The 23,385-nt window shown below is 37.8% G+C and overlaps 1 protein-coding gene and 1 long non-coding RNA gene across 2 annotated transcripts; both read right to left on the reverse strand.

Annotated features, from left to right (window-relative positions):
• Window positions 1-6,211: 6,211 nt before the first annotated feature.
• On the reverse strand, window positions 6,212-9,244 carry LOC148190386 (uncharacterized). Its single transcript, XR_015777437.1, has 3 exons — window positions 8,847-9,244; window positions 7,431-7,631; window positions 6,212-7,071 (listed from the first exon to the last, which is right to left on the reverse strand). It is a non-coding gene; the product is annotated as an uncharacterized LOC148190386 (long non-coding RNA).
• Window positions 9,245-11,911: 2,667 nt separating this feature from the next.
• Window positions 11,912-21,616, reverse strand: atic (5-aminoimidazole-4-carboxamide ribonucleotide formyltransferase/IMP cyclohydrolase). Its single transcript, XM_042486080.2, has 14 exons — window positions 21,453-21,616; window positions 21,122-21,248; window positions 20,851-20,994; window positions 18,892-18,980; window positions 18,128-18,279; window positions 16,034-16,190; window positions 15,230-15,355; window positions 14,492-14,685; window positions 14,301-14,390; window positions 14,098-14,223; window positions 13,880-13,972; window positions 12,887-13,069; window positions 12,469-12,624; window positions 11,912-12,286 (listed from the first exon to the last, which is right to left on the reverse strand). Exons 1-14 carry the CDS (start codon window positions 21,469-21,471, stop codon window positions 12,167-12,169), a joined length of 1,776 nt encoding a protein of 591 aa, XP_042342014.2. The 5' UTR covers window positions 21,472-21,616; the 3' UTR covers window positions 11,912-12,166.
• Window positions 21,617-23,385: the final 1,769 nt, after the last annotated feature.

Below are 23,385 nucleotides of genomic sequence, written 5' to 3' on the forward strand. Positions count from 1 at the left end.
AAAAAGCCAAAAACAGGATAATTTGGCAATGTCGAAAAAATGACCAAAAAAGCAAGGCTATAGTATGGCAAAAATGTCAAAAAATGACATATCACAAAATCTGCTGAAAACTACTAAAAACTACATAAAAGAGCGTGCTGAGTCAGGCCATAGCATAGAATGGTGCAAAAAAAGCCAAAAACAGCACGATTTGGCAATGTCGAAACAATGACCAAAAAAGTAAGGCTATAGTATGGCAAAAATGTCAAAAAAGGACATATCCCAAAAATTGCTGAAAACTGCTCAAAACAACACTAAAGAGCCTGCCGAGACAAGCCATAGCATAGAATGATGGAAAAAGAGCCAAAAACAGCATAATTTGGCAATGTTGAAAAAATGACCAAAGAAGCAAGGCTATAGTATGGCAAAAATGTCAAAAAAGGACATATCCCAAAAATTGCTGAAAACTGCTAAAAACAACACTAAAGAGCCTGCCGAGACAAGCCATAGCATAGAATGATGGAAAAAGAGCCAAAAACAGCATAATTTGGCAATGTCGAAAAAATGACCAAAGAAGCAAGGCTATAGTATGGCAAAAATGTCAAAAAATGACATATCCCAAAATCAGCTGAAAACTACTAAAAACTACATAAAAGAGCGTGCTGAGTCAGGCCATAGCATAGAATGATGCAAAAAAAGCCAAAAACATCATCATTTGACATGTCAAAAAAATGACCAAAAAAGCAAGGCTATAGTATGGCAAAAATGTCAAAAAAGGACATATCCCAAAAATTGCTGAAAACTGCTCAAAACAACACTAAAGAGCCTGCCAAGGCAAGCCATAGAATAGAATAATGCAAAAAAAGCCAAAAACAGCATCATTTGGCAATGTCGAAAAAATGACCAAAAAAAAGCAAGGCTATAGTATGGCAAAAATGTGAAAAAAAAACATATCCCAAAAATTGCTGAAAACTGCTCAAAACAACACTAAAGAGCCTGCCGAGACAAGCCATAGCATAGAATGATGGAAAAAGAGCCAAAAACAGCAGAATTTGGCAATGTCGAAAAAATGACCAAAGAAGCAAGGCTATAGTATGGCAAAAATGTCAAAAAATGACATATCCCAAAATCAGCTGAAAACTACTAAAAACTACATAAAAGAGCGTGCTGAGTCAGGCCATAGAATAGAATGGTGCAAAAAAAAGCTAAAAACAGCATAATTTGACATGTCGAAAAAATGACCAAAAAAAGCAAGGCTATAGTATGGCAAAAATGTCAAAAAAGGACATATCCCAAAAATTGCTGAAAACTGCTCAAAACAACACTAAAGAGCCTGCCGAGACAAGCCATAGCATAGAATGATGGGAAAAGAGCCAAAAACAGCATAATTTGGCAATGTCGAAAAAATGACCAAAGAAGCAAGGCTATAGTATGGCAAAAATGTCAAAAAAGGACATATCCCAAAAATTGCTGAAAACTGCTCAAAACAACACTAAAGAGCCTGCCGAGACAAGCCATAGCATAGAATGATGGAAAAAGAGCCAAAAACAGCATAATTTGGCAATGTCGAAAAAATGACCAAAGAAGCAAGGCTATAGTATGGCAAAAATGTCAAAAAATGACATATCCCAAAATCAGCTGAAAACTACTAAAAACTACATAAAAGAGCGTGCTGAGTCAGGCCATAGCATAGAATGGTGCAAAAAAAAGCCAAAAACAGCATAATTTGACATGTCGAAAAAATGACCAAAAAAGCAAGGCTATAGTATGGCAAAAATGTCAAAAAAGGACATTTCCCAAAAATTGCTGAAAACTGCTCAAAACAACACTAAAGACCCTGCCAAGGCAAGCCATAGAATAGAATGATGCAAAAAAAGCCAAAAACAGCATGATTTGGCAATGTCGAAAAAATGACCAAAAAAAAGCAAGGCTATAGTATGGCAAAAATGTGAAAAAAAAACATATCCCAAAAATTGCTGAAAACTGCTCAAAACAACACTAAAGAGCCTGCCGAGACAAGCCATAGCATAGAATGATGGAAAAAGAGCCAAAAACAGCAGAATTTGGCAATGTCGAAAAAATGACCAAAGAAGCAAGGCTATAGTATGGCAAAAATGTCAAAAAATGACATATCCCAAAATCAGCTGAAAACTACTAAAAACTACATAAAAGAGCGTGCTGAGTCAGGCCATAGCATAGAATGGTGCAAAAAAAAGCCAAAAACAGCATAATTTGACATGTCGAAAAAATGACCAAAAAAAGCAAGGCTATAGTATGGCAAAAATGTCAAAAAAGGACATATCCCAAAAATTGCTGAAAACTGCTCAAAACAACACTAAAGAGCCTGCCGAGACAAGCCATAGCATAGAATGATGGAAAAAGAGCCAAAAACAGCATCATTTGGCAATGTCGAAAAAATGACCAAAGAAGCAAGGCTATAGTATGGCAAAAATGTCAAAAAATGACATATCCCAAAATCAGCTGAAAACTACTAAAAACTACATAAAAGAGCGTGCTGAGTCAGGCCATAGCATAGAATGGTGCAAAAAAAAGCCAAAAACAGCATAATTTGACATGTCGAAAAAATGACCAAAAAAAGCAAGGCTATAGTATGGCAAAAATGTCAAAAAAGGACATATCCCAAAAATTGCTGAAAACTGCTCAAAACAACACTAAAGAGCCTGCCGAGACAAGCCATAGCATTGACTGATGCAAAAAAAGGCCAAAAACAGTTTAATATCGCATATTGAAAAAAATGACCAAAAAAGCAAGGCTATAATTTGGCAAAAAAAAGTCAAAAAATTACATTTCTCAAAAATAGCTGAAAACTACTAAAAACTACAAAAAAGAGCGTGCCGAGTCAGGCCATAGTATAGAATGATGCAAAAAAGCCAAAAACAGCATAATTTAGCATTTCGAAAAAATGACCAAAAAAGCAAGGCTATAGTATGGCAAAAATGTGAAAAAATGACATTTCCCAAAAACAGCTGAAAACTGCTAAAAATGACATAAAATAGCATGCCAAGACAAGCCATAGCATTGAATGATGCAAAAAAAAGCCAAAAACAGCATCATTTGACATGTCGAAAAAAATGACCAAAAAAAGCAAGGCTATAGTATGGCAAAAATGTCAAAAAATGACATTTACCAAAAACAGCTGAAAACTGCTAAAAACTACATTAAAGACTGTGCAGAGATAAGCCACAGCATAGTATTATGCAAAAAAAAGCCAAAAACAGCATAATTTGGCATGTCGAAAAAATGATCAAAAAAGCAAGGCTATAGTATGGCAAAAATGTCAACAATTGACATTTCTCAAAAACGGCTGAAAACTACTAAAAACTACATAAAAGAGCGTGCCGAGTCAAGACATAGCATAGAATGATGCAAAAAAGCCAAATATAGCATAATTTTGCATGTTGAAAAAATGACCAAAAAATCAAGGCTATAGTCTAGCAAAAATGCCAGTAAATGACATTTCTTAAAAACAGCTGAAAACTACTAAAAACTACATAAAAGAGAGTGCCGAGACATGCCATAGCATAGAATGATGCAAAAACAACAAAAATCAGTTTAATATGGCATGTCGAAAAAATGACCAAAAAAAGAAAGGCTATAGTATGGCAAAAATGTGAAAAAATTACATTTGCAAAAAAACAGATGAAAACTGCTAAAAACTACATAAAATACTGTGCCGAGATTCGCCACAGCATAGAATGATGCAAAAACAGTTGAACAGCGTGCCGAGATGCGCTATAACACAGAAAGTTCCAAAAAGAGTCAAAACACCATAATTAGACATGACTAGCAAGACTATAGCATAGCAAAAAATGACAAAATTTGACATGTCCCGAAAAACAGCTGGAAACAGCTCAGAATAGCCTGCCAACACACGCCATAGCATAGAAAGTTACAAAAAAGGGCCAAAAACATGTTGGAAACTTGTTGGAAAAATTACCAAAAAAAGCAAAAAATGTTAAAATTTGACATGTCCCAAAAACAGCTGAAAATAGTTAAAAGCTGCATTAAATAGCGTTCCGAGACATGCCATAGCGAAGAAAGTTGCAAAGAGGGCCAAAACCATCAGAATTGAGCATGTTGAAAAACGACCAAAAATGCAAGACTATAGTAAGGCAAAAAATGTCAAAAATTTGACATGTCCCAAAAGCAGCTGGGAACTGCTTAGAATAGCTTACTGAGACACGCCATAGCATAGAAAGTTGCAAAAAGGGCCAAAACCACCATTAATTCAATTCTTCAATTCAAAACTTTATTAAAGACTCAGCTCAAACAGTATACAGTACATACACATATATACATACATACATACATGCATACAAACATACATACCACAGTGAATCAAGCATCAGCACCAGTGGCTCTGAATGACACACTTAAACCTCAAATAGAGCCAAAATAATGCCATTTTCAGATTTTCCCACTCTACATATATACCTATAAATCATCTTATTACAGCAGAATAAGTAAGAACACCAACACTGGCGAATATTTGGCTCACACTAGAACTCCGAGCAGCTTTCAGCAGCAGCCTCATACTGTCATTACAGGCCACAGTCAGTCTCTGCAAGCTGTCTTTTTTGTAGTGACGCCACAGATGGGCCGTATACAGAGGCGTACAGAAAGCTTTAAACAGAGAGATTTTCACAGGCTGCGTACACATACTAAATTTACGAGCCAACATGTTACCTTGTGCGTATAACTTACAGCGCTGTCTGAGTATATCCCAATCATCTGAGCGATCACTGCTGATGTAATGGCCCACGTATTTTATCTCATCACACACCTTAAAATGTGTACCCGACAGGAGGGAGTCAGGGAATACCAATTTTCTGTCTTCCTTGCTTCTGATAATCATGATATTACTCTTATTTGCATTATATTTGATGTCAAAATCTTTGCCATGCTGGATAACTGTTTAAGTCCAGCACTATACGGAGACAAAATGACCAAATCGTCTGCATGCATAAGGTGATTGATTAGAGCTACCTACCATAAACCCAGAGTCACATCTGCTTGACTGCATTGACAATTCATCCATTCATTCAGTCAGTATTGTCTCTAACTGCTTGTCCTCGCAAGGGTCACGGGGGGGTGTCATCGGGCGGACAGTTTGCCAGACTATCGCAGGGCCAACACATATAGACAGACAACCTTTCACGCTCTTTGACCCCGGAGAGAACCCACGGAGACACAGGGAGAACATGCAAACTCTGCACAGAAGGACAGCAAAGCAAACAGTGCTAACCACGATGCCACCATGCCGCCCCACAATTCATCCACCAAGATATTAAATAAAAACGGAGATAAAATACCACCCTGTACTCACTTGAAACGGGGCAGATACAGAATGTCACCATCTTATTTGCATTGTCTGATGTGCATACCAAAACACCAGGATTCGTACCCAGGAACCATGGAAGCGCTCTTCGCAATTTCTGCAGTTCTTAAATAATTTTTCATGATTTACACGATCGAAGGCCTTCGATGCATCAATAAAACAAACAAACACTGAGGAATTTTGCCTGTGATATTTGTCAAGGATTTTCTTTACAGCAAAAACGCACATATCAGCGCCATATTCACGCTTAAAGCCAAACTGATTATCGGTAGTGCAGGTGTCCTGCTCTGGCCTGGACAAGAGGACTCTCTCCAGCACTTTGGATGAAATACTGGTCAGGGCTATGGGCCTGTAGTTGTCTGAGCTGTTCAGTTTAGCAGATTTATCTTTGATAACAGGCACTGGTATGACAGATAACAGAGTCTGGCAGGATTCCATGGACTAAAAAACCTGTGATGCACAAAGATAACAGGATAAAGATTTTTACATGCAAATTGTAAGTGCTCTGCAGTTATGTTATCCATGCTGCACACTGTATTATCTTTTTTTTTTTTTTGGCATTTTAGCCTTCATTAGATGGGACAGACCAATAGCGTGAAAGGGGGAGAGAGAGTGGGGACAACATGCAGCAAAGGGATTTGAAGAGGAGCTGAACCCGAGGCTGCTGCGACAATGACACTGCCTTTACTCAAGGGGCAGCTGCTTTATCCACTCAGCCACCAACGCCCCACACTGGATTATCTTTTAGCTTAAAGACCGTTTCTTGTATTTCTTGAAGAGTAACAATCACACCTGGATTTCTCTCTATGTTTCCCACCCTAAGTGTATTGCTTTTGATACAATTACTGTTAATTATTTTTTGGGGGGGGGGGCATGTACAACTTATGATTTCTATTTGGCTAAGTAGAGGGGCACACAACTTTGAATGGCTGTATTTTTTAAATTTATTTTACATTTTCTTGTCTATTTTAAAAGAAAACATTTTCCAGCATTTTTTCCCAAGGATTTTGCCATTTTTTCTTTTATTTTTCTAGTTAATTTTAGAGATTTAATTTCTTTAATTTAAAAAAAAAAAAAATCCGCCCTCAGGTTGGTGCTCGGGCTCTCATAATCATTCCTTCAGTTTTAATAGGGGTGGGCAGCACTAATCATTTTAGCAATTTTAAGAGGGTCTTTGCTTCGCTGACGGAGAAAAAAAACAACCTTCTGCATAAAAGCCAGTACCATGAGGATGTGCTTTTGCCGTCCATCATCTGAACATTGTAGTTTGATCACAGCAGACTCTCATCAATGAGGTGTGGTCGTCTTTTCCTACGTCCTGATGAAGTCTCCTCATATCTTTCCTTGACCTCATGATGTTTTCGGTGGAGAAGAAGGTTAAGTGGAAAGGAGATTATTTAAACTTTTTGACCGTAGCCGAACACTCTCTACCACTCTAAACAGAGAGCGTTTGCGGTCCCTACTGGGTAATCAAGTCAAATTTATTTTTAAAGCCCATTAAGACAAAACATGGTTTTCCTCAGAGGGCTTTACAGCATACGACATGTTTTGCCCTCAGACACTCACATCACCTACGGAAAACTTCCAAAAAGAACCCCTTTAACAGGGGAAGAAAAAGGAAGAAACCTCAGGAAGAGCGGCAGAGGACGATGAGGGATCTCCTTTCCAGGATGGACAGACGTGCAGTAGATGTCGGAAGTATGTAAAAATGTTGTGGTGTCTACCCGCAGTACCTGAAAAAACAAAGTATTTGTTTTGGTATGCGAGGCAGGCACCGGCGACCTTCGGACCACAGCTTTTAGCAGCCGCTTCCACAATGGAGGTACTGAACATGGACCATGTTCACATCCTCCCCGGGATGCACGGGATATAGCCCCTCAGGAGGAATCGACGATGCCAGGGATCAGCATGCCCAGGGCACCCTCCCCTTCATGCTGCATGGCTGCCCAGCCCTGATTACAACCCTGCGGGCCATGGACCCACTGGGTGGTGACAGCATGTTACTTATTCGGGGTAAGCCCGACTGGGCCCTGTGGCCCTTCAGCTAATCCTTAAAGATACTGCAGAAGTAGAGAAGCGTCTTTCAACCTACCGTTGAAGCTGACGCTGCGGATGTAATTGAGGAGTTTCCTCCCTCCTGTCAGGTCCATCTCGGGGCAGATGCTGGAGTTTTTGGGACACAGGTCACTATGCATATTGTGGAGGGCGTGGGCCATGGCGCACACCTCGTCAATCACACACTGGACCTTCCCCTCCTGCTCGTACTGGGAAACGACGCCGATACGCTCCTGACCTGAGAGACACACACAGAGAGGACTTTTCCTCATTCCTGTGGAGCTCCCCCAACCCCGCAGACAAAATGGTACAAAAAGTTAATACTGAAAAAGTGGAAATAAACTGTCATACAAAAAAAAAAAATAAAAATAACAGTGACATGAAGATTGTCATCGACTTCTGGAAAACCTCCCGCTCAGCCTCCCCGGCTCTGAGGACTCACTTGTTGAGACGGTAAGGTGCTACAACTACCCGAGAACAGCGACTGACACCCTGAACTTTTACTGTTAATAAAATTTAATTAGAACTTCAGTAAACAAGTATCTAAACCACTGACGGCCAAGTGTTTAGAGAAGTCCGTCTTGTAATTCTAACATGAGGTTTGTGCCTTTTCTTTCTCAGTCAATTTTCTTTTAGAAAAATATCACAAAATTTGTCATCAACTGCCCAAAAACCCTAACAAACTGTCAATTGTTCGATGATTCATTGATGCCTCAGTTCATAGGACACATCATGCTTCATCGACATCGACGGGTCATGCATTCGCATATTAGACTGTAATTTCTTTCTTTATTTTTTCCAGTATTTTGTTCATATTGCGAAGAATGTTTGATATCAAAGTGACGGTCAACAGGCTGCGGAAATAGTTTCTTTTAACTTTTGCCTTAATTTTATACATTAAGATTATAAGAATTTCCCCCTAATCCTCAGACAAACGGTAAAGGTTTTTCTCTGACTTTTGATAGCTTGTAGAAATATCAAAAAGTCCTAAAGATATTTCCTGTTTCAGTGACCTGATGTCATTTTGACAATAACAGGTATTTTAAACTGTTAACTGAAAAAAAAAAATCCTACCTCCATTACAATTTTCAAATATTCATTCGTTTCAATTGCTTTTTTGTTTTGTACTTAAGAGTATGAATTTCACCATTTTGCTTACACAGTGTATTTTAGACTTATTGTTTGGAACCGAGCTGGAAATACCAAGATTATACAAACATACATAATCCTTAAATGTAACCAAAATGCATGAACACAGCCAACATTATAAAAAATAAAAAATGAAAAGCGCATAACATGCACTGAGCAGTCCCTAAGGGGTTAACACAATAACAAAGCAGACACTGCGGTTTGAAACATAAGCACCAACAAACAAGGCAATTTTTGAAACACCAGATAGTCCACATCTATGAGGAGTTTTACTAAGACAAATAATTAATATTTAACAACTTACCCACGATGTTTTCATCCGGTGGCTGTTAGCTTGAATCCAATCCAGCAAAAATGACACCAAGTCCACTGGAGCCTGTGTGAATGTCCACAATGTCCAATGGTTGAACACGAAAACTCCCAAATATTCCCAAAACTGTCCATGGCGATGTCCTCTTCTCTCTGATTTAGCGCACTTCAAATCGTCTGACTTGAACTTTTTCGTTATCTTTGCTAACACACGGCTAATTTTAGCTAGCTTACCCCCTACATAAAACACACCCAACCGCGCTTCAAGTTCCCCAGACACGATCCGGGCTGACGTCGGTGACGTTAATTTTGCCTCCGTTTGATTTTAAATCGACTTCGGAATTATTATTTTTTTGGCGTTTTTACCGATTAGCAGCAGTGAAGCAAACAGACAAACACAGCTGGCCTTTGAGATTTGAAAACTTCCGTTTCCCGCGTTACGTCACAAAGGGGTGGGGCCCGTTAAAGGGGGTACTCCCGCGCTGGAATCAACGACAACAGTTAAGGAAGCCCTTCACTGCAGAGAACTTTATTTGTCTTTTTTTTTTGCAATCAAGACACAAACTTTAAGATATTTAACTAAACAACAAATATGCTTGTTCAGTCAGACTTTGAGTGACTCCGAGAAAATGCATGAAGTGTTCATCCCATATGATATGTTCAAGGACAATGAAATTTAAAAATTCAGCGACAAATTCTTGTTTTTACAGTCTGTGGCTTTTATAACTGATACAATTTTGGCTTAAAAATTTTGGTGGGTTCACAGGTTTGGAAAGCATGTTATCTTTGAAAAATACCCAAAACATTTTAAAAGAAAAAAAATCACAAAAAATGTGATGGAAATAAAATCCCTATTTTTTAAATCACAGAAAGGAAAGAACAAAATTAAAAGAAAAAAAAATATATACATGCCAAATCATGGTGTTTTTTGCTCTTATATATAAGAGCAAAAAACACTATAATTTGGCGTATCAAAAAAATGACCAAAAATGCAAAGCTATAGTATGGCAAAATTGTCAAAATATGACATGTCAAAAAAACAGCTCAAAACCAAATTAAACCATATAAAATAGCCTGCCAAGACACACCATAGCAAAGAAACTTGCAAAAAGAGCTAACAACACCATAATTTGGGATGTTGAAAAAATGACAGAAAATGCAAGGCTATAGTATGGCAAAAATGTCAAAATATGACATCTCCCAAAAACATGATTATTATGGTGTCTTTGGCAGTTACTCCAACATACTATGCTATGACGTGTCTTGGCACGCTGTTTATGCTGTTTTGAGGTGTTTTCAGCTGTTTTTGTGAATTTCAACATTTTTCGCCATACTATAGCCTTGCCTTTTTGTTCATTTTTTCAACATGCTTTATCGTGGCGTTTTGGGCCGTTTTTGCAACATACTGTGCCATGGTGTGTCTAGGCACGTTATTTTATGCTGTTTTGAAGTGTTTTCAGCTGTTTTTTAGGACAGGTCACATTTTGACATTTTTTGCCTTTTCGGTCATTTTTAGAACAGGCATGCGAAATGCTACATTCTAAGATTTGGCGCACCTTGGCAAGTTGCTTCATGCTTTTTTGAGTTTTTTCAGCTGTTTTTGGGACATGTCATATTTTGACACTTTTTCGCCATACTATAGTATTGCATTTCCAGGCCTTTTTTCAACATGCTATATTTTGTATTTTTGCCTGTTATTGCAGCATTCAATTATATGGCATGTCTTGGCATGTTATATTACGCAGCACTCACATGGAAGAGATGTTTTGCTCAGCAGGAGGATCTGACGGCCAGAAGAATGGTGATCTCTCTCGATGGAGCTGAAGCAGTAAAACACCACACAGCCACAGGCAGGTGAGTTATGGACGTACTCCGCCCACAGGAGCTGCTGTGACCAGGAGGATGGATCCAGAGAGACCAAGCAGCGAAGAGCTGTATACATCTCCTGGTTCTTGCCTTCGGTCTGCCCATTGGTTTGGGGATGAAATGCGGAGAAGAGACTGGCAGTGGCTCCAGTGAGGCTCCAGAGTTCTCTCCATAAGACAGAGGTGAACTGGGGAAACCGGTCGGACACCCCGTCTACAGAGAGACCATGCAGGTGGAATAGCATGGAGCAGGACCAGTTGGCAGCTTGGGCAGAAGCACGCAGTGGGCCATCTTACTGAAGCGGTCGACCACAGTGAGAATGAACGTTTTGCCGCTGGATGGAGGACGGCCTGAGACAAAGTCCAAAGAGATGTGCGACCACGGATGATGCAAGACTGGCTATTTTATATGGTTTTCAGCAATCATGTCATTCTTTACTATATTATATACTTTGACCTAAGTATGACATTTTTATAAGATTCTGGATGACATGCTATAGTATGACATTTTTATGAGATTTTGCACGACATGCTATAATATGACATTTTTATGTGATTTTGGATCATATTATACCTTGTTTTTCAATGATGTGCATGATTTTTACATGACATACCATACTATGTACTTTTTATTTTACTTTGGACTACATGTTATAACCTCACTGTTTTCTGCAATTTTGATGGACAAACTCTACTATGACTTTTTTATGGTATTTCAGACAATCCCAAATTATACTATGATTTCTGTGTAGTACATTATATTATGTTCTGCCCGAGGACAGCTGGGATTGGCTCTGACCTTATTGCAATGTGATATTTATTTTTTTGTAAATTAAAGGTTGAAAGATGTGCTTCAGTTTTGCATTATATACAAAAGTGCTTGCAGAGGACTTTAGACTTCAGTCTCTTTGTTTACATGTTATTTCCCCTATATTATATTTGTTACGGTACAAGGTAACAACTCTGTGAAACAGCGTGTTTCTTGTCAGTAACATCTTTACTATCTACTCCTAAAGGCAAAAATGCCCAAAGAAGACAAACTAAATGAGCTATAGGGTCCTAACAGATTGAGATATGTAGTACATGGAGTAAAAATGATTAGCAACAAATTTTGGGGTCCAAACCGAAAAGTGAAATTAAGATCCCTTGAGCCTTGATGCTTAGATGGCTAAAAACAGACAAAATACTCATTAACTGTCATCAACAGTTTATTTCACAGTGAAACATGACTGACTAGATTGAACATTTAACAGCTAATGTATCTCTCTCTAAAGTTAGAGTCACAAGTAAGGAATGCAATTACAGTGTTACAAAACTGTGCATTAGTGACCTCTACACTTCAGCATGATGAGAGTAGGAATGTTTTGAGTATCATTAGAAAAAGATTTTGACTCCAATGATGCAAACTGTGAGTTAAGTGTAGAGAGCATTTGGAGAAAAGCAGAGGCGCTCAGTGGTGGAAGAGCCGCATTTTGGTGTGCACCAGAGTGATTCCTTGCTCATTACAGGCATTAATCACAACCTCGTCAGCAGCAGAGCCCGCTGGAGCTGCAATGTACTCGACACCACTCTACAGACACACAGAGGTGAGAAATATTTGTAACAATGGCTGGAAGGCTCGTCAGTAGAGTTTCCAAAACATAGACTTTAGCAAGCGTCCGCAGGATCATTCCCATGCAATTTCTTAATAAACAGCATACATTACATAAACATTACATTTACTTTGTGTAAAATGTGTTATATTATATTTACCCGTTTGGCTCGATCTATGTTGTCCCTGAAGGGGAAGAAGGCGTCCGAGCTGACAGCCACGGCCTGCAGGGAGCTGATCCAGTTCTTCTTCTCAGTCTCTGACAGACGCTCGGGCACCTCCTCATACATCGACTTCCAAACGGCCAAGTCTGGACCCTGTCGACACACACATTATACACACAATACGGGAATTTTCATTTGTTTTCAATATCTCAAAAACTGAACTAAGCCAGTGGTGGACAAAATACACAACTCTATTACTTGAGTCAAAGTATTCCTGGTCAAATATTACTACAAGTAAAAATTACTGAGTCAAATTATTTTTTTGACTTAAGGTACTGGAGTACTTTCTTTAAAAACACCACTACGGTAACAGAAAAAAACATGTCTTTTTGAATTTTGGGTTGAACATCGTTACCTCTCCGATGGTGTCGCTGACATACTGGTCGATTGCGTTGGCCATCTCCGCTCGCTTCACACCACTGCGAAACTTCATGTTCAGGACACAAGGGTGATGTCTCAGCCACCAATTATCAGCTTTGTCACCTGCCAGTCGTGTGCAGTGGATACGAGACTGCTGACCCGCTCCGATGCCAACAACCTGCAAGACAAAAGGACACATCAGACAGGGCTCCCACACATTTTCGTGGAGACAATATTAAAACTTTTCCATGACTTTTCAAGGATCCAAAATATTTTTCTTTTCTTTTCTTTTCTTTTCACACCTGCTGTTTTTTCAAACATAAAAGATTCAAACTCTATTCAAACATAGGTTCTGCATCCTACATGATGTGTTCAAGGACCACTGGAAATGTGAAAATCCAACAATTTCCGTTTTTACGGTTATGATGAATGGTGTCATGACAGCATGCATTTCAAAAATTTGTTTTTTTTTATGTTTTAAAAATAAGACTTTTCTACAAAATCAGCAAAGAAGTTTAAATTTAAAAAATGGCAAAAAAAAAAGAATAAAATAAAATTGCCCCAAACAAGAAAAAAAAATCTCAATTTTTAAAAGTTTTCTATTAAAAAAAACTGCCAAATTGGTTTTAAAAATATCTGCCATGCTTAGTTGGTATACACAAAGGGAAAGAATAAACAGGCATAAACATCCAAAACACTGTCCCACATCAACGCATATTAACCCTACATTACATCGTCAGCTACAGAAAAAAAATTCACCATTATGTTACATTAATGTTATCTAATTTATGCCAAAAAACATATTTCCATGATTTTTCCAAAACTCTCAATGATTTTTACCATTTCATTGACTTTTCCAGGCCTAGAAAATATGATTGGGAAATTCTGTGACTTTTTTTTTAGGTTTTCCATGACAGTGGGAAACCTCATTGGTGGAAAACTTACGGCTCATTCAGATCCCACTCTCCTTTTATCTGCCTGTTCTCACCTGTCCGTTTTTAGCGTAGCACACAGAGTTGGACTGAGTGTACTTGACAGCGATGGTGGCCACAGTGAGGTCACGCACAGCTTCCTCGGACAGCTTGTGGACACAGAAACAATCAGAGGTATGAACACTCGTAGCTACGGTGGGACTGTATCCATTATGAGAGAGAGATTCAAAACGACAAAGCAGAAAAAGGAAGCAAAAAAACTACAATGCCTTACCGAGCCCTTGGAAACAACATTGCTGAAGAACTCCTTATTGATAAGCGCTCCATTCCTCTTTTGTTTGAGGTAGAGACCAAACAACACTCTCACCTCGGCCTCATCAGGCTCATAGTCTGGATCCATCTGAACAAACACACACGTTGTTAATGAGAAAATGTTACTAAACTCTCAAAAATAATGACTGATATAAAATCTCTCACCTGAAGCACACAGTAGTTGCCGTTCTTCTTTTTGGAGAGGATCTTGAGTGCCTCCTCGTCATAACCAGGAGCGATGATGCCATCTGACACCTGAGAGCATTCACATTAAATCATGGTTAAAACTATGCTGCAGCAAATAAAACCACTCATTCTTTTTTTAACTGTATTTCTTCTTCTGCATGTGGTTTTACCTCTCTTGATATAATCCTGGCGGTTGGAACGTCACAAACATCTGACACAGCAATGAAGTCTCCAAATGAAGACATTCTGTCCGCCCCTCTTGCCCTGGCGTAGGCCGTGGCCAGCGGGGTGAGATCCTTCAGCATGTCATGCACCATGCACACTTTGGCTTCCTCCTCAGTCAGAGGAACTCCAACTGCAGCTCCTTCAGAAGAAACACGAAAAAGAGTGATATCAGTTTCAAGGCACGTCCAAGTCCATATATATGTTATATGTTATATATGTTATTAACGACTAATTTCATAACTAATCAAGTAATAATGTAGTTAACAAAATGTCAGAAAAATGTTTATTACAATGCCCCACAGCACAAACCAACATCATTAAATAGCTTCTTTTGTCCAACCAACAGTGCACAAAACAATGACTCATCTTAATATCATAAAAGACCATAAAATTCAGCAAATTATTACATTTAAGAGGCTGGAACCAGTAAACATTTGACATTTTTGCTTGAAATGTCTGAAAGAACTAAAATAGTTAGTTTGTTTAATATTTCATTTTTGTCTGTAAGACTATGTATCAATTTATGTGTCTTTGCTGTGATGATCTATGCATATCTTGAAACCAATTTAAAAAAAAAATCATAAAAAAAAGATGACAGTAAATTTTCTTTCAAGTGACTTATCATTGCAGCTCTACTTTGTACTGCTAAGAGTGTGTTGTCTGCGTATGTCTTTTGGTCTCACCAGCAGGGCTGACATGTTTGAAGGACGTAGCAGCAGACATGCCGAGGGCGCTCTTTAACTCTCTGACCAGCTGCCAGGCGTTCAGAGCATCACACAGGTTGATGAAGCCGGGGGAACCATTGACCACTGAGAGGGGGCAAAATGAATGATGTTTAAGGACAAACATACTGTAGTTTTCTCCCTCTCCTCGTATTTTGCTGCTCTCTGACATGGTCATTTTACGATGGCAGGGATATCAACTGTCACTTCAGCTAAAATCCCCGCTGTTTTTTTTTTCATCTACACTAAATCTGTTTCTGGCAGAAAGTTAAATGAGAAGATCACTCTCATATTTTTAAATCTGTCTGTTGGCTTTGTAAAGGTAACAAAAGCCACTTACCAGCACGTCTAACGCTGACTAACTCTCTTGGTATATATTGTTTGTTTAATTCAAAGTGTAGAAATGACAACTTACCATCTTACCGATGTTAATCTAATGGACTGTTTCACCGCTCCGAGACGTTGCCAGGTGTAAAATGGTAAATTGTCATTTGTCAAATTGTCATGTGCTGGTAGGTTGATTTTGTTACAGAGCCAGACCAGCCATTTCCACCAGTTCCAGTCTTCATGCGACGCTAACAGGCTGCAGCTTCATATTTAACCGATGGATGTGAGAGTGGAATTTATCTTCTCAACCACATCTCTGCCAGTAAGCAATTTCCTAAAATGTCAAACTATACCCTAAAAGACAAACCGCTAAACAATGCGCCGACACAGTGGCACATTCAGTTCAGTTAGGACAGCTGTGATGTGACGGGGGTCTACCTTTGAGGGGGAGGGCTGGGCGCAGGGTGTAGAGCTGAGCAGGGGCTTGGTGAGGGTTCATGCCGTAGCGCAGAGGCAGCTGGGAAACACCGCGGCTGTACTGCCCACGAAAGTAGTCTGATATGGCCTCATCGTACTGTGCTGTGTGTGTGAAGGCCTGAGCAGCAAAGAACATCAAACACACTCTGGTGACAAAAAATAACATAAGACCATATTCTATTGTGTACCAAAACACAAATTATAAACCTCAAAGAATTTACAGTTTAGCACGCCACGATGACGAACATAATGCAAGTTAATTACTATTTTACAAAGACTGTATCCGCATAATTTATTTAGCAAAACAACCCAATTTCTGACCTTAAACAGGTCTAATCAGCTCAGTTTGACCATAAGATGAACGTTTAAACGTCCTCAAATGCTGAACTCTGTAACATAAACACACATTCCAACACCTGTGATAAAGCGCCCACTCCGGACTTTGTCTCACGCTGACCCTCATCTCTGAGCAAACAAACAAAAAAAGGAAAAAAGAGAGGACAGAAGCAACACTGTTGAGCTCGGTGACACCATCAACATGAGTGGACTTTAATTAGTGCTGTAAAAGATACCGGTTGATTATTATAAAGAAGAATAGTCTAAACTGGCCTTTCCTTATGTTTTGTAAGAATCTAACAGATTACTATTATGCAATCATCACTTTAAGACCTGCTCACTCTCACTCAGCCACACTTTAAAAAGCCAAAGGCAAGATTCACCTCTTATTCCAAGACTCAGAGTCTTTGCTTACAACTCAGATTAGACCGGAACAAGTCTGAACAGCGACGGGGCGGGATTAAAGGTAGATGTGACTCCTGAAGTCTGAGAGTTACACACAATTTACACCTTCCAACTTTAAACTGCCTCTTTTAAAAAAAGTGTCCTGATTGTGACAGTCAGTAAACAGTCTGTCCCCGTCCTTTTCTCCAACCTTGTCAAACGTGTTGTTGTTATACTTGAGGAGGTGCAACAACAGATTTTAATGTTGGAGGTGAGAAACAGACAACGCAGAGACCGAATCCTGGTTTATATCTGATCAGCGTTGCTTAGTTTTTCAGTTTGATCCCTGTTTCTTCAGCCTCCGTTATCACCGTGCAGGAACGGTGATAACGACGCCCGCTTTCTGTTCACGAAATAACACTATTACAGCTAACCAGGGTGTTAAAATATGTGTCTGAAAATATTTTCGGAGAGAATTGGGCAGTGCTGTAACATAATCTTAATTTATATTCGATCAGCACTGCCTTTCCCACTGTTAATCTCATCTACATATCGCTGCTGTCGGGCGCAAACTCTCAAAAATTGCTATTTTTCAGGAATTAGAAAAAACGCAGTGTTTTTAAAAGGATCGAATGGAGAAAGGAGGTTTAGTCACAAGCTTTTTTATATACATTTCATTGGTTAAGAAATGGTAAAACCCACTGATAGATGTAGAGGTTGACCAATAGAATTCATTTATATAGATGTAATGTGGTGAAATGTGGAGGTACAAAGTTTGTGCCTGAAAAGGACGATATGCTTCCCTTTTAAAAGACCCTCACGTGTTCAGAAATTCCTTATTTTTTAACGTGGAACCCTATTTCCTGTAAAAAAAACAATGATTTTTAAAACTGGTCCAGTATTGAAAGAGTCTGCTGCTGACCGCAGAGGCAAATCAGAATAAAATGTAATGCACACTGTCAATTTATGTCCATTAAAAGTTTTTGCGATAAAAAATATTTAATTTCTCTACAGGGTCATTTCCAAAATGTTGTCAGACACAGTCTGAGCCTGTCAGTAGCAAATAAAAGCACTTTTAATGGACAGTAACAATTGTCCACAGGGATTACATTGCAGCTTGTTTCTCCAGCACTGGACAAATGTTGTCCACACCTCAGTCCAGACCAGTCAGTTAGACACAAAACATGAGTAAATAGTGTTCAGGTTTAAAAGTTTCCTTTTAGGGAAGAGGAAAATATGTCAATCTTGTGCATGAACGCACTCCAGAAAGTTTGTAGCACAAATTCCATTTAAACACTTGTAAAGTTGAAAAGAAATGAAGAAAAGTCACTTTACTTTTAGAGCCAGAGTCCTGCGTGTTTCCAGGTTTGTATCTTTGTCTCCTGAACCCTCCATCTCCTCGGCAACCAGCGAGTAGTCGGCAGGATCACACACTATGGTGACCCGAGCATGGTTCTTGGCCGCTGCTCTCAGCAGAGTCACACCACCTGGGAAGAAAGAACGAAAAAGTTAGAAAAACTGTTTAGGTACATGCTAATGAGCACAAGATTTTTCTTTCAACATAATAGCTTTATTTGGATTTTAAACACACATCACAACCTTAAACAATCGACAATTGGGGAATCAGAGGAAATAATTTAATAGTAAATAAAAACGTATAACATAAAATAAAAGGACGGTTACCTTATTGTGAGAAGTTTCAAGGGCTTTTAATGAGACTGAGGAATCTGTTCAATCTCATATTTTATCTATCAATTTCTCACAAGCTTATCAGCTACGAGAATCACACTTGTGCTGGAGGTAAATCAACACATTTCTTCTCTTTAACATTTATCTTTCTACCCAACATAATTGCTGTGTGAGTCATGTCCGCTAGAGGTGTTTGCTTTGTGGCGATGGATCTCACAGAATATACAGAAAAGGTGTGTAAGAAATATCTTGGCCTATGATCTGCCTTATATTTTCATCGATAGCACGAAATAAAGCCTGTACTTTGGGATATTCCCAGACTAAATTAATAAGTGTACCATGATCATCCCAGCATAGAATTTTCAATGAAATGTAACACATTTGTCTTTGGTCTGATTCGCACAACTCACCGATATCTATCTGCTCCACGGCATCTTCCACGGTAACATTCGGGTTAGAGACAGTCTTCACAAATGGGTAAAGGTTGCACACCACCACTCTGAAATAGAGCAAACAAAGAATTAATGTCACGGTCTGCATAAAGATTGTTGTCTGTCTGAAAGAAAAAGCCCATAACAATAAATACATTACCGAAATATATGCATATGTATATACATACATGCTGACTGTACTTTTAACAGTCATTTTATTGAAGTTTTAACAAAAAAAATGCACATTTATGTACAAATATTCATCCCCTCACATTTCCAAAGACAAAAAATAATAGTAATAAAAAATGAACAATGACAATAACAATACTAGATTACAAATAATCTGAAATACCTAATTTACTTAAATTGTATATAAAGATAAAGAAATAAAAAAAAAATAATAATGATGAAATAGAAAAAAAAAAAAAGAATAGCAAATAACATAACAATGACAATAACTCTTTATCGCATGCACACAAAGCTAAAAAACACTCCATACTAATGTGGAAAGACAAAGAAATAGATATTCCTGTGTGTCTATCAGATTTTTAATCAAGCGTGCAGTTAAACTCTCTGAGGACAGAACTGTGAAATCTCTAATCTAATCACGTTCTTGTCCTATGCAAATAAGAGTCACAGGACGAGCTTTTAGCAGGAACAGCACTTTTCCAATTAACCAGCTGCTAAATTAAAGACACATGCTTCTCAACGGGACAAATACAAGTCTACACTCTTAACTTTATTAGCTTATTATCTGCCTCAGGTCGCACGTGCTCTTTGATTCAACTGCTTTGTAGTTATTACTTAAAATTCAGCTTTTTCATTGTTTTTTTTAAGTGAATTTCCATTATGTTACTATAAACCTCAGACTATTTTAAAATGTGAATTAATTAGGGGTGGTGGGAAAAAATTGATACAGTTTAGTATTACAATATATTGTATGGTGCAATTCTATCAATATTTCATTACAGAAACGTTTAATGTTTCAAACACAGATTAAACTTTTGGTACCCACTAGAATAATAAAATTGTTTTTTTCAGTCCACTAGATACATGTTGCTGCAAATGAAATGACTGAAGCAAGAAAAACAGACTGAAAACGTAATATTATTGGATAAAAAGGGACGCTGAAAAAGCTTTTCCTTAATTTAAAGTTGAAAAATGGTAATAAATTGCAATAAACGCTATTGCAATATTCTGCTTATAGAGAATCAATTAAACTCTTAGAAGTGGAAACTCGTGTACAAATTCAAAAACTTGATGTGTTGGAGGAAATTGTCCATGGGTGAAGAAAAGTGAATTCCTTCACACTGATCTGTTACTTGCAATTAAGTTAAATAAGCAAACAACACTGCGATCATCAGACCTTTAGCCAGACATTGTTTGTTGAGTAAAGTTTATTACATGTAACAGGACAGTGTGCAGGAATTCTCTTTTATTCAGCTAGAAAAAATTAAAATCAAAATAATGTTTTATCGTGACCCAAGTAGGGGTCGTCAGATTATTTGGGCCGATATTTGGCATTTTGCTGATCATCTGTATCTGCGTTTTATTATAATAATTGCTGATAAAATTAATTAAAAAGCATGGGAAGAAGCTTCACTTTGTAAAACCTCAGGAAGCTATTTTCATTTATTCACGTTTTATTTAAATTTGCACATGACTTTATAAAAAAGTTGCTGGGAATTTGCTGTACATGATGTTGACAGTTTCAGTTTGGATTAAGCATTTGCTAAAGAAATTTAAACAAAGTTTTGTGCTGGAGTTTTTTAAATTCCAAATTAATTTCATTTTTTATTGTAGATGCATATCGGTTCCAAATATCAGTTATCGGTCTCATCAACTACTAACTACTACTCTTTAATATCATATTGCGGGGTTTCTGTGGATTCCCACTCTGAGGATTTATGTGTTTAAATGTTTTAGATTTGTTCTCACCTGACCAGGCTGTAGCCCAGCTTCTCCATGTCTGCAGTGTCAGTGGGGGTTTTCCTGGCCAGGATGCCTCCATGCACAGCGGGGTGCAGGGTCTTCACTCTGCCCCCCAGCATCTCTGGATGTCCAGTCAGCTCAGACACATCCCTGACACACACCAGAGGCACGCACAGGTTAGATCCGCCATCAACAGCTAGCTGCTAGATATGGTGAGTTTGTGAGGGACAGAAAAACTAGATTTCAGCTTTATTTTTACGACTATTTCTGCACCCACCTGACAGCCAGCCCAGCATCACGCAGGGCTTTAGCTGTGCCACCTGAGGCGACCAGAGACAGTCCAACATCCACCAGCTTTTTGGCAAACTCCACCAGCCCAGCTTTGTCTGACACACTCAAAAGTGCTGCGAGGACACATAAAGACACTTAACAAACATCTTCACTCGTTTTTACAGACACTAAAGAGAAATAAAGATGCGTTTTAGCGAGGCAAAGCTGACCACGCTGGCTAATGTTAGCCAGAGAGCTAGCATCCTGCATGTCGCACCAAACTTAATGACGACAGCGAATTAATTCAAATCTGAATTAAAAAACAAAAAACCTCTTACCAAGCTGTGAGGAGGCCATGATTACAGTCACAGTGTTACTCTGCAGGCTGTGTGTGTGTGTAACGATGGTTTCAGCTCTGGTTTCACTCAAATGAAAGTGTAAACTCTGCAGCGCGAGACTGAGCAGGTTGAGTCAAAATGTGCAAGCTTTTCATGACTTCATCATGTGCTTCAAAACTAGAAAGACCCGCCCTGCTCAGGTCGCCCCGCCCCTCACACACAAACGCACCCAAAAGAGCCACACGGCGCAGAAAATGCGCATTTTCACTCGAAATTGGATATATAGCTATAAATTTGAAGTAGCATTCAAAATTATTATTATTATTATTATTATTATTATTATTATTTGAATTGTGGCTAGAAATCAAATTGATATCTTCTGTGTAGTTCTTACCATAATCAATTATAATTTAACATAATAGTGCACATTTCATTCTCATATTTTTTTTATAGCACTAGGGTACTTATATAATAATATATTTGTATATATTTATATTTGTATACATTTTACTTTTTTTACTCTACTAGCTTGCATTTATGTTACAACATTAGTCAAGGCTACTTTTCAGACTGAAATTATCAGTAGCTACAATGCATTATCTAGATAAAGATAAAACTTGACTGATTACTTGGAGATATTTTAAGGCTACCCATTAGTATACACTGTAAAATAATAATAATAATAATAATAATAATAATAATAATAATAATAATAATAATAATAATAATAATAATAATAATTTATTTTAAAGCCCAGTCTTTACCAGGTGCAAAAATGGAGCAATGTTCACATAAATCTATCAATATAAAATAATATTATATAGAATATATATTATATAGAAATATAGAAAAACAATAGCCTCTAAAATATTCTGAAAGGGTCCACTCTGCATTATGAGTACTTTTACTTGTTGTTCTTTGGGTATGTCTTGATGTTACTATTTTTGTACTTTTATAAAGGGTAAGTAAGATTTTGAATGCAGGACTTTTACTAATAACAAAATATGTATATACTGACATGTGGCTGTTTAATTAATATCACTTTACTAGCCTACTTGTTATTGTTGCTATCTAATTTTGACTGCGTATTTTACAGCAGCCATTTTTGTCCATCAACCAATTATGAGTGACAAATTGTGGTTTTGGACAATTAGATTAAAACTCAGTCAACTTAGAGCTGCAGAAGCAGCCTGTTCAGACAGTTCATCATCCTTTCTAATGACTTGCACAAACGTGTCGGTATTTGATCTTTTAGAATATTCAGACGTTAGGTAAAATGTGCTCTTTTATTTTGCCACAAGATGGCAGACATGGGCTTGAACGTTTCTTTCTCTCTCCAAAATGCTTCTGGTGACATTTGTGCAATATATTCTTTTTTCTTCCTTCACATATAATCCAACACTTAACACGTTACCCTATTGACAAAACAGGCAGAATACATGTAAACAAAAACTCTGAACAGGATATTTTACTCATAATTACAGAGTTCTGTGCATATTTTATTTTAAATGATTATCTGATTATCCCTTGCTATCGCTTTGCTCTTATATATCACAGAGAATAATAATAATACTAATAATAATAATTAGAATAATAATAATAATAATAATAATAATACTGTATTATATAGATATGTTGTCTGGATAATACCTTTTTAAAAAAGCCATTACCAGATGCAGAATTAGAATGATGTTCATATTGATTAATCAATTTAAAATTCAATATACCTTAGCCTATATAATATTCTGAAATGGGCCAGTCTACATTTAAAAAATAAAAATAAATAATAATAACTTAAAAAAAAACAAAACAGGTATGGTTTGTGCATTATTTTGTCTATTTTCAGATGAAACTGATTTACAATAAAATGCCTCTGCCTTTGGTATTTTCTTTAGTTTGATGCAGGTTAAATATTTTTTCGCTGAACAGCAGA

This window comes from Plectropomus leopardus, chromosome 1 (genome assembly GCF_026936395.1).
Source record: "Plectropomus leopardus strain MGB_pleo_1.0 chromosome 1, ASM2693639v1, whole genome shotgun sequence".
Lineage (NCBI taxonomy): Eukaryota > Metazoa > Chordata > Actinopteri > Perciformes > Serranidae > Plectropomus > Plectropomus leopardus.

Coding starts and splice junctions, on each gene's coding strand:
- atic (XM_042486080.2), bottom strand. Junction 16,191..18,127: donor GCAGGACTCTGGCTCTAAAA/GTAAAGTGACTT, acceptor TTTGCTGCTCAG/GCCTTCACACACACAGCACA. Junction 14,224..14,300: donor GCAACTACTGTGTGCTTCAG/GTGAGAGATTTT, acceptor GTGTTTGTTCAG/ATGGATCCAGACTATGAGCC.